Genomic DNA, 12,454 nt, shown 5'->3' with positions numbered 1-12,454 from the left:
TCAAAATAAAATTCTTCAACGAAGTTCACCACTGTATCTATTAACAATAATGGACCCACAATACACCAGCTTCTAGAAAGAAAGTAAAAAACACTAAAAGAAACTTTTAGTTCACACAAAACCATGAAACTTCCTTTAATGTGGTCATATGTGAGGGTGACATAAGGTTTAGACCAGTGGTTGTCAAACTATTTTGCTAAGAGCCAATACTGATATTGTGCGGTGGCAGCTCGTGCGGTGGCAGCCCTAGCCACATATGTACGGACCTTATTGTTAATTGGTAACCTATGTAACATGTCCAAAAGAACAGACACCATTTTGATCCACTAGCCAATATGAATTAAGACACAAAGGAATCAGAGATGGCTGCATGGGGCATTGATTTGGATCGATGAGATAAATTCAGAATTTGGATCAGATAGGTATGCTAGGGTAGTCTGTGCAGCTGCAATGATCACTGTATCCTCCACAAATTTTCCACTTTCCCCATGGATTTAAATCACTGCCCACACATGGCCAGTGACTCTAATTCCTCTGTGTCTTAAAGACTAGCTACAGCAATGGCATGACACATTGGCTGCTGGCCCCAAAGTACTCATCGTTAAAGCCGATATCTTTCTGAACATATCGTGTAGACTGCTCTGTTTTAATGACCACAAAGTTGTGGCAATGTAATTGCCGTGCAAAATAGAGTTGTGTTTTCTGTGTGAGCGTATGATTAACTGATCAATAACAACAACAATTGTATCTATATTGAAATCCATCATGCAATAATGTGACAACTGCAAATATTTACTAGATGTTTTGATGTCTTTTTCTACTCATTGCCTTGTATTACAATAGGCTTGATAAATTTAATGTTTCTTGCTACAAATAAGCACCACATCTGACAATGACCATCTCGGTAATGCACATTCACAAATCCATGTTTCTTCTGTGTCAACATTATATGTCATAGCACTTGATCCATATGAGTTGTCAGTACTTTAAGGCAGTCAACAAAACATCTCTTGTTCTCTAACACTGCAGTGTTCACTTCTGCCATTGAGGTAAGCTGCCAAATTTACCAGTGTCAATTAAAATTAAGTATATCTTAAAATATTATTTTTACTGTAAGAATCTGTTACTGAGAGAGAAACTACACTCTTAATGTTGGCTGACATTATTTGTTTTGGCATTTAGTCACTACATGCATAGCATTATAAGACATAGCTGTGAAACAGCGGACCACACTAATACATGCTTCAGCCTGTATGTGGCATTAGTTTGCCAACCACTGGTTTAGACAATAAATGTTTGACTTGGACAGAAGTTAAGTTGTCTATCGTAACCCACCACTAACAAGTATGCTGGCGTCTTGTTGTTGGCCACTGCCAGAACCCCCTCTGACAATAGTAATGTTAGGCACACCAACTGCGTGAGCAGCTGACACTGCAGCAGCTATAGCAGCTGCTGTGGCGGCTTGGGTGGCATGTGCTAAAGTTGATGGCAGTGACTGATTTCCACCGCCTACGTTGTCTGTAACAGTGATGCTTCCAACTGCACTCGAGCTAGCACTGAAACAGAAATATGAATAGAAAGTGTTAAGATCATTCACATTCAAATTTAAAAATTTATAAAATTTAAGTTATAAATCTTTGTTTCATATTCAGTGATTGTGCTGAGCATAAGTAGCTCAACTTCAGTTACAATCCACGCCATTTAGATCCTCCCTTGCAATAGCAATGTGAATTTTATATGTGAGAATTGGCCTTGCAACGCATTCTTTGACCCTGCAATTCACTTGGCAGTGATGCCCAGTAGCTAGAGGCAGCAGTGGTTGAAGTGAGGAGTGTGGGTCAAGCTGGAGAGGGATGGTGGCAAGAGCGAGCCGGTGAGATGTGGTGATTGGGGCAAATCGGGAATAACTGATGTCAAGCAAACTGATACTGTCTTGATTTTGTGTGAACTTTGTGCACTTTTTTGTGCTGGCGTTAGGATGGGGTCTTCCCCTGCAAAAATTACCATTTTGTGTTGAGGTCATAATTATACACCCATGATTTGTTGGTAGTTTTCATTCTGGATAGGAAGTTTGGATGATCTCTTAACTGTGTCCTGCACTCATTGAGCATCAGAGTCCAATGGTCTGACTGGTTGGTGATCAAAAGACAAAAACGGATTGTGCTGCAATTTGTCTCCTGTTCGAATTCATAAGGTATAATGCGTCAACAAGCTAAGATGTTTTGACAGGTCATGTATGAAATTCCAATTATTTCACAATCATTGCCATCATGGTCTGTTAGCCTCCTGTCATTGTGGACCATTTCACGCACTTCCACAATTGTTTGTGGCATGTAGAGGGTATCAGCTGCAGTTTTGTGGAGTTTAGAATAGAACTTTATGCAGATCCTTTGTTCCCTCCAGTCAGCTATTTCTGGATTTGCAGACGCGGTAGAACACAATTTAAAGAAATTGGCAACAACACTCACATTAATGAACCCACAAACAGGGCATGTAGCAGACCGACAGTTGAAAGACACAATTAGAGGTGCCTAACAGCTCAAGTTTTTACTATTGACTGTGTGCAATATTCAAACTGTAGGAAATTTTAGGTACCAATTTTCACAGGGATAAAAGGGCAGTGGCATAACACTGAGACATGTTTCAACATAGCTTATGGCAAAGAGAGACTCCTTACTACAATTTGTTATCTTATCTCTCTTATTTAGTCAACATCTATTCAGCAGATTACATTCCTGGAGTGAGTAGTTGTTTGTTCCTATACCATTTATTATGTTCCAACCAGGAATTTAAATTAGCATACATAGATATATTAAAAACAAAGATTCCAAGACTTACCAAGTGGGAAAGCGCCAGTAGATAGGCACAATAAATAAAACACACAAACACCCACACAGAATTTCTAGCTTTCGCAACCGACGGTTGCTTCTTCAGGAAAGAGGGAAGGAGAGGAAAAGACGAAAGGATGTGGGTTTTAAGGAAGAGGGTAAGGAGTCATTCCAATCCAGGGAGCGGAAAGACTTACCTTAGGGGGAAAAAAGGACAGGTGTACACTCGGTCACACACACATATCCATCTGCACATACACAGACACAAGCAGACATTTGTAAAGGCAAAGAGTTCGGGCAGAGATGTCAGTCGAGGCGGAAGTACAGAGGCAAAGAAGTTGTTGAAAGACAGGTGAGGTATGAGTGGCGGCAACTTGAAATTAGCGGAGGTTGAGGCCTGGTGGATATCGAGAAGAGAGGATATACTGAAGGGCGAGTTCCCATCTCTGGATATACATAGATATATTGATAAATGTCACAGACTGTCAGCAAAAATACATGCTCCCTAGATATGACTATGGCAATGCCCCACTACCAGTGAACTTACAAATCCCTACATCAAATATCATACGATGTGTTATAATTTGTCTTTCTCATGTAACATACACTTACAATATCTTTGAGTGTGGCTGAAAAATAAGTGCCAGTAAAATCTCTTTCCATTCTGCACAAACTGCTTGTAGCTTAACAATGAAACCGAGATTATTTACAGATACAGTGAATAGTGTACGTGGAGCAAATGAAAGAAATAACATTAAGAAAATATATCTATTCAATACCAACATACTAGCCATACTGCCCACTGCCCATATTGAACTTTTTTCAAATTTTGTAAAGCTGCTGGAAATTGTAATGCTAGATTTGTTGTGGGGCCAATCAGAACATTATTCTCACATATCTCGGGTGTCCGATATGTCTGCAAAAGATAACTTTAAGAATTTCCTTGAATAAAAATTCATAAGCTGTCAGCAGAAATCAAATTTGTGTAGTACGATTGATATCGAGAACATTTTGAGGGCACTCGACAACTGAACTGCTTGTAGCAATTGCAGCATGTAAGTGGCCACTGTATTACAGCAGACTACTTTCCTTCCCTGTAAAATTCTAGTCAGACATATCACTTGTGTAAAAATGGACAATTTGAAATGGCTTCATATAATCTGGTGTTGATAGTTGGATCTTTATGTAAGAATTCATGCTAGATCACTCTGTTGTGAATGAGGAAAGTTATATACATTGTCTTGGGCCTGGGCTTTTAAAGGAAATCTTTGAGGCATATGAATGATGACAAATATTTTGCCAGAAGCTGAAGTTTGTACCCCAGATGTTACCCAGTGGCAGTTTAAAAAAATTGATGATGTGTTGAGGACAGCTCTAGCTGTTTTCGTTCTAGTCACTTTCTGCTAGTCAATACTATCCCTGCTGAGTCCCAATTCTTTCAATATTAATCTCAATCATTCATTCAGCGTGTTCTGTGCATCCTATTATGAAGAAGAGGTTTCAGGAGTCTCTGACATGTCAAGTGACATTTGTCAATTCTGTGGCAATATCTGTTGCACTGTCTTGAAGTCACCTATTGTAATGCATGATGCACGTCAATTCAAATGTCCCACTAAATCATTAGTTTCCTTTCTCTTCAAGAGTGTGTAAACCAGTCAGGCATTTTTGCTTACTGTTACTGTTCCAGTCACTTGCACAAGCATCAGGTACATCCTGATTACATTTTTCACAACTTGGTATAAAACGTCTTATTTATGCACTTTGTTGCATTATGACAGTACTGCACACACAGATGAAATAGAACCCACCCTAAAGATTATAACAAGAGGACTTCACTTTTAAGGAGGAATTTATATACAAAATGATGGCCTATCAATGGGCCCACCCATCAGTGGTCTACTTGCAAACACATTTCTAAACCACATTGAAAACAAAATATTCATTGGAATCATACATCAAAAACAGTACAAGTTTATATACTGGTACCGATATGTGGACGACATCATTTACTTGATTGATGAAACAGACACCCAAATAAAACAATTACACAGTGATACAAATACATTTCACCCAAACCTGAAATTCACCATTGAGACAGAAGAGGAAATGAAACTACTTTCTTAGACACCACCATACACAGTATCGACAACAAACAGAATTTTGGAATTTTCAGGGAACCTGCAGCCACAAGTACAATCATTCACATTAACTCTAACCATCCTCAAGCACATAAACTCTAAAGTTTCCGACACTTGCTACACAGGCTCACCAGGACTACACTAGACAAACTCAACTACACACAGGAACTGAACACAATACACAAAATACCCAAAGAGAAGGGTAACAACAGACAAATGATAAGCAAACTGAACAACAAAATTACTTAAAAAAACCACAAACACAGATTAAGAGAGAACAAACCATAAACAAACCACCAGCCACAACAGAAAACCAAGAACACAAACTCCAGACAAACACATGGTATCAGGAACACCCTACAAAGAGTTCAGAATGGCAAATACTACCATACAGTAACAGAAACTGTCCATGGGGTGGGCAACATACGGAAGAAACAAGGGCTACAAATATCATTTCGCACAAAAAACACAGTACTGAAAAATCTAAGCACTAAGAACACTTCAGCAGACAAATTCTTCACAGCTGGAATATATCAGTTAACCTGCAGTTCATGCCAGTCAGTCTACATAGGCCAAACCTGCAGAAATTTCAAAACGAGGTACTCTGAACACTTCAGAGCCCTAAGAAGTGATAGTACACACTCCACTTTTGCAGATCACCTAATACAAGAAAACCACCACCCAAATAACATTGAAACTGATCTTTCGATCCTCGGAGAAAGCAACAGTCCCTATCACAAACTCACAATAGAGAAGAACTACCACGTACAAAAAGCAATAATACAAGGGAAGATAGTCCTGAAAGAAAGTACAACACTGTGCAACAAAACACAGTTTGGAACACTCAAGGAACTATACAAAGGCACCTCCCCACATAAAACATACCACTCAAACAGCTTAAAAATAATAATAATAAAAAAAACTTATGTTCCCTCAATTCCCTCCTGAAACCTCCTTCCAGCTCTCTCTCTCTCTCTCTCGCTCTCCCCCCCCCCCCCCCCCCCCACACACACACACACACACACACACACACACACACACACACACCTCCCAGCAGCCACTCCATGCCAGTTCTGATGAAACAATCAAAATTAGTGCCACGATTACCAAGTGAGCAGTGGCAATAACATAACACCTCTCACTGAGAATGGGGTCAGAAGTTTCGGCTCAGATCACACTTTGTGCAAATTCATGTGAAATGAACTGGTGAATGAAAATTGTGTGAAAAAATGTGTTGAAACGGTGCACTGAATAGCAGCCATCAAGACACCAACGAAACATGCAACAGAATGAAAAAAATGTAAGTACAGAAATGCACATACTCTCTATTCACGAAACAGTTCTTGATAAATATGCATTAATTTTCTTCATGGATAGTTTGCAGATGAATGCTGTTTTTATTGCAATTCTTAGGCCTACAACAGTTAAATTATTATAAATTTCATATTGTAGTTTACAGACTACAGTTTAGACTTACAGAAAGCTTTTGACAATGTTGACTGGAATACTCTCTTTCAAATTTTGAAGGTGGCAGGGGTAAAATACAAGGAGCGAAAGGCTATTTACAATTTATACAGAAACCAGATAGCAGTTATAAGAGTCGAGGTGCATGAAAGGGAAGTAGCAGTTGGGAAGGGAGTGAGACAGGGTTGTAGCCTCTCCCCAATGTTATTCGATCTGTATATTGAGCAGGCAGTAAAGGAAATGAAAGAAAAATTCGGAGTAGGTATTAAAATCCATGGAGAAGAAATAAAAACCTTCAGGTTCGCCGATGACATTGTAATTCTGTCAGAGAGAGCAAAGGACTTGGAAGAGCAGTTGAAAGGAGGATATAAGATGAACATCAACAAAAGCAAAACGAGGATAATGGAATGTAGTCGAATTAACTCAGGTGATGCTAAGGGAATTAGATTAGGAAATGAGATACTTAAAGTAGTAAAGGAGTTTTGCTATTTGGGGAGAAAAATAACTGATGATGTTCGAAGTAGAGAGGATATAAAATGTAGACTGGTAATGGCAAGGAAAGCGTTTCTGAAGAAGAGGAATTGTAAATTCAAGTAAAATTTAAGTGTCAGGAAGTCATTTCTGAAAGTATTTGTTTGGAGTGGAGCTATGTTTGGAAGTGAAACATGGACGATAATTAGTTTGGGCAAGAAGAGAACAGAAGCTTTCGAAATGTGGTCCTACAGAAGAATGCTGAAGATTAGATGTGTAGATCACATAACTAAAGAGGAGGTATTGAGTATGATTGGGGAGAAGAGGAGTTTGTGGCACCACTTGTCAAGAAGAAGGGTCGGGTTGGAAGGACATGTTCTAAGGCACCAAGGGATCATCAATTTAGCATTGGGGTGGGGGGGGGGGGGGGGGGGGGGGGCAGCGTAGAGGGTAAAAATCGTAGAGGGAGACCAAGAGATGGATACACTAAGCAGATTCAGAAGGTTGTAAGTTGCAGTAGGTACAGGGAGATGAAGTTTGCGCACGATAGAGTAGTATGGAGAGCTGCATCAAACAAGTCTCAGGACTGAAGACCACCACCACCACCACCACCACCACCACCACCACCACCACCACCACCACCACCACCACATTAGTTTCAAATGGCTGCAGCAGGCAAATCTGATTCAGAGTAGTATATTCAATGGTATATGGCTTTTCAACATGTTTCTTCCAGCCCATAGACACAAATGCAGTTGTGATGCTTACTCTGAAGGTTTTAGTGCCTGTTGTAATTCTTGATACTTCTTTTGAACTTAAACTTCTATGAATATTTTTATTATATAGTCTGCAGATGCTGCTGCAATAAGCAGAAGTATATAAAAACTAATCGAACGATAGAAAATCCAGGATGGAATGCAACAATATTGTGAAAAGTAAAGTTGTTACTCATCATATAGCAGAGATGCCGAGTCACCAGATAGGCACTACAAAAAGACTCTTGGTACACACATTTTACTTCCTGAAAACACATTGTTTCAAGCTTCGGCAATCACTGTAATCATTTCTGAAATGAAAATTGTGTATCTAGGCCTATATTTTCCTCAATTTCAACTACACTAAAATCTGCATGATCTTCATATATATGTGACGCTAGAAGCAACATAATGATGGTGGGAGAAACAGCCATTTTTCTAACTCATTCAACAACCCTGTAATTAAAAAATACATTTGCTGGCCATCAATGTTCTGCAGGAGGAAAAGTTTTTGGTGCTGTACATGCACACATACAAAAAGGCACAAAACTTCCCGAGTGTTAACTGCTTCAACCTATCCATCTTTTCTCCCTGAAGAGTTCCAAAAAGCTAGGACAGTTTCAAGTACACTTTACGTGACTATTGGCACTCATAATCAGGTCTCGGAAACTGACCTACAGCTGGGAGAATGGTGTGCTGACCATATGCCCCTCCATATCCACATCAAGTGACGCCTACGGGCTGAGGATGAAACAGCGGCCACTCAGTACCGTTGGGCCTTCATGGTCTATTCGGGAGGAGTTTAGTTTTTTAATTGGCGCTCATAAAAATTTGCCTCTTGAATGACAATTCTGGTTAAGAAATTACCAACACAAATACTCCACAAACAAATATGCATGACTGACTCTTTAGATTATTTAAGATTTTAAAATTTTGCAAACATTCTATTGGGAGCAACAATTTTCAATAAGAAGGCTCAGCACAAAATTATTAGAGATTAGATGTAGCAAATCTGGACATGACTAGTCCAGTCTCCAGTATTGTTAGCAACATACAGTTAACAAGAAACCAAACTTGAAATGTTGATCAAGGGCAAAACGTAACTTTCAACTTACGTCACATTTTCGTCTTCCCCTGGTGGGGTTTCTGGCGTTTCTTCCTGTGAAGTCTGAGGATTCTCCAAACGATTCAATACATTAGATGCTCTTGCGAGCATGTTGCGTGCCAATGAAACACGACTGGTTGATAAAACATTTGAGGAAGGGGGTGCTTGTATTCCTGTAAAAATATAACATTTGTAAATTAGTACTGTTAGAAACATTATTGAACTTAAAAATAATCAAACATCTGGAATAAAGTATCATCGTCATCATCATCATCATCATCATCATCATCATCATCATCTTCTTCTTCTTCCCTTTCTCAGACCTTAGGTCTGGTTAAAAATGGAAAGTGACGCGGACCTTGACCAAGCGTGACTTCCTTTTAACTGTACGGTATATGTTACATTGCATTTAGGAACTTTCGGGTAATTGAAAATGTATCAATAATTACAGATTTCTGTAGTTGTATATATATGCTTGGATGTAGCTGTACTGCATTGATGTACTGGTGGATATTGTGTGGTATGACTCCTGTAGTTGATAGTATTATTCGTATAATGTCAACTTTATCCTGATGCCACATGTCCTTGACTTCCTCAGCCAGTTGGATGCATTTTTCAATTTTTTCTCCTGTTTTCTTCTGTATGTTTGTTGTATTGGGTATGGATATTTCGATTAGTTGTGTTAATTTCTTCTTTTTATTGGTTAGTATGATGTCAGGTTTGTTATGAGGTGGTGTTTTATCTGTTATAATGGTTCTGTTCCAGTATAATTTGTATTTCATCATTCTCCAGTACATTTTGTGGTGCATACTTGTATGTGGGAACATGCTGTTTCATTAGTTAATGTTGTATGGCTAGTTGTTGTTGTATTATTTTTGCTACATTGTCATGTCTTCTGGGGTTGTCTGTATTTGCTAGTATCGTACATCCGCTTGTGATGTGATCTACTGTTTCTATTTGTTGTTTGCAAAGTCTACATTTATATGTTGTGGTATTGGGATCTTTAATAATGTGCTTGCTGTAATATCTGGTGTTTATTGTTTGATCCTGTATTGCAATCATGAATCCTTCCATCTCACTGTATATATTGCCTTTTCTTAGCCATGTGTTGGATGCATCTTGATCGATGTGGGGCTGTGTTAGATGATACGGGTGCTTGCCATGTAGCGTTTTCTTTTTCCAATTTACTTCCTTTGTATCTGTTTAGGTTATGTTATCTAAAGGGTTGTAGAAGTGGTTATGAAATTGCAGTGGTGTAGCCGATGTATTTATATGAGTGATTGATTTATATTATTATTATTATTATTATTATTATTATTATTATTATTATTATTATTAATTAATTGCTTTAGACATCACCCACATATTGCCAGTCTCAGAACCATAAAAAACAACTATTATCTGCTACATCCATTTAAACTGAACTTCAAGTCATGAACTAAGCAAATTAACATGCTCCAGTAGTCTTCAGCCCAAAAACTGGTTTGATGCAGCTGCCGATGCTTCCCTATCTTGTGCAAGCCTCATGTCCAATAAACTGCAACAACTGATATCCCTCTGAATCTACTTACAGTATTCATCTCTTTGTGTACCTCTACAATTTTTACCCCCCCCCCCCCCCCCCAATACTAAATTGGTTATCCCATGATGTCTCCGAATGTACCCTACTCAACAAATTCCTTCTTTTAGTCAAGTTGTTCCACAAGTTTCTTGTCTCCCCAAGTATATTCAGTGCCGCCTCATTAGTTATGTGATCTACCAATCCAGTCTTAAAATACTTCTGTAGCACTACATTTCAAAAGCTATTCTCTTCTTGTCTAAACTGTTTATCATCCATGCTGCACTTCCATACATTGCTACACTGTAGACAAATACCTTCAGAAAAGACATAGTAATTCATAAGTCTATGTTTGATGTTAACAAATTTCTGTTCTTCAGAAAAGTTTTTTTTGCCATTGCCAGTCTACATTTTATATCTCTCTACTTCAGGCATCATCAATGATTTTTCTGCAAAGGAAGAGGAGGAAAAACTGTAGGGAAATGTGGACTGGAGTAAATGAGTGAAAGAGGAAGCTGCCTGGTAGAATTCTGCACAGAGCACAACTTAATCATAGCTAACACTTTTTTTTAAGAACCACGAAAGAAGGTTGAATATGTAGAAGAGATCTGGAAATACCAGAAGGTTTCAGAATGATTATATAATAGTAAGACAAATTTTGGAACCAGATTTTAAATTGTAAGACATTTCTGGGGGCAGATGTGGACTCTCAGCGCAATGTGTTAGTTATGAACTTTAGATTAAAACTGGAGGAATTGCACAAATGTAGGAAACAAAGGAAACGGGACCTGCATCAGTTCATGGAAACAGTGGTTGCTGAGAGTTTCAGAGGGAGCATTTGGCGATGGTTGACTACAATGGGATGGGAATACAGCAGAAGATGAATGGAAAGTTACGAGGTGAAATAGTGACAGTTGTAGATCATCCATTAGATGAAAGAGACAATGCCTAGTAGAAATCCTTGGATAACATGAGATATTGAATTTAATTGTTGAAAGGAGAAAATATAAAAATGTGGTAGATGAAGCAGGTGAAAGGGAAAACAAATGTCTAAGAGACTGACAAGGTGCAAAATGGTTAAGCAGCAACAGCTAGAGGACAAATGTAAGGATTCAGAAGCATATTTCACTAGGGGAAAAACAGATACCACCTACACAAAAATAAAAGAAACCTATGGAGAAAAGAGAACCAGTTGTATGAATATTAAGAGCTCAGACGAAAAACCAGTCCTAAGCAAAGAAGGGAAAGCTGAAAGGAGTATATAGAGGATCTACACAAGGGAGATGAACTTGAGGGCAATATTACACAAATTGAACAGGGTATAGATGAAGAGGAGTTGAAAGACATTATATTGCGAGAAAAATTTGACATAGCATTGAACTGTAAGTTGAAATAAGGAGCCGGGCTTATATGACATTACTTCGAAACAACTGGTAGCCTTCAGAGAGCCAGCCATGACAAAACTCTTCCAACTAGTGTGCAAGATGTACGAGACAGGCGAAACACCCTCAGATTTAAAGAAGAATGTAATAATCCTAATTCCAAAGAAAGCACATTCTGACACATGTGAATTTTACTGAACTATCAGTTTAATAAGTCATGGTTGCAAAATACTAATACGAATTCTTTATAGAAGAAGAATGGAAAAACTGGTAGAAGACAGCCTTACGGAAGATCAGTTTGGATTCTGGAGAAATGCAGGAACATGTGAGACAATACTGACTCTACAACTTATCTTAGAAGACAGGTTAAGGAAATGGAAAACATAAGTCATTTATAGCATTTGTAGACAGAAAGATTTTGACAATGTTGACTGGAAAACTCTTTGAAATTCTGAAGATAGAGGCTAAAATACAGGTAGCAAATGGGCATTTACAACTTTAACAGTAACCAGACACAGGTATATGTCTACGGGCATGAAAGGTAAGCATTGGTTGAGAAGGAAGAGAAACAGGGTTGTAGCCTATTTGTGAAATTATCCGGTCTAGACACTGAGCAAGAAGAAGAAGAAGAAGAAGAAGAAGAAGACGACGGACCAATGATAATGGAATGTAGCTGAATTAAATCGGTTGATAGCGAAGGAACTGAATTAGGAAAAAACGGGACACAAAGTAGTAGATAGTTTTCGCTACTTC

The 12,454-nt window shown here is 38.5% G+C and overlaps 1 protein-coding gene across 8 annotated transcripts in view; it reads right to left on the bottom strand.

Annotated features, from left to right (window-relative positions):
• The window catches only part of LOC126275354 (large proline-rich protein BAG6-like), a 229,037-nt gene that overhangs the window by 141,472 nt on the left and 75,111 nt on the right, over positions 1-12,454 (bottom strand). For all 8 annotated transcript variants that reach the window (XM_049977192.1, XM_049977196.1, XM_049977189.1 and 5 more), the window contains exons 6-7: positions 8,772-8,934; positions 1,336-1,556 (exon numbers count right to left, since the gene is read on the bottom strand). In XM_049977192.1, the coding sequence (XP_049833149.1) occupies positions 1,336-1,556; positions 8,772-8,934 (384 nt within the window). The remainder of the gene's footprint in view (positions 1-1,335; positions 1,557-8,771; positions 8,935-12,454) is intronic.

This window comes from Schistocerca gregaria, chromosome 1, assembly GCF_023897955.1.
Source record: "Schistocerca gregaria isolate iqSchGreg1 chromosome 1, iqSchGreg1.2, whole genome shotgun sequence".
In the NCBI taxonomy this organism is placed as follows: Eukaryota; Metazoa; Arthropoda; class Insecta; order Orthoptera; family Acrididae; genus Schistocerca; species Schistocerca gregaria.
The sequence above is the reverse complement of the archived record's forward strand: the minus strand, read 5'-3'. Positions and strand labels throughout refer to the sequence as shown.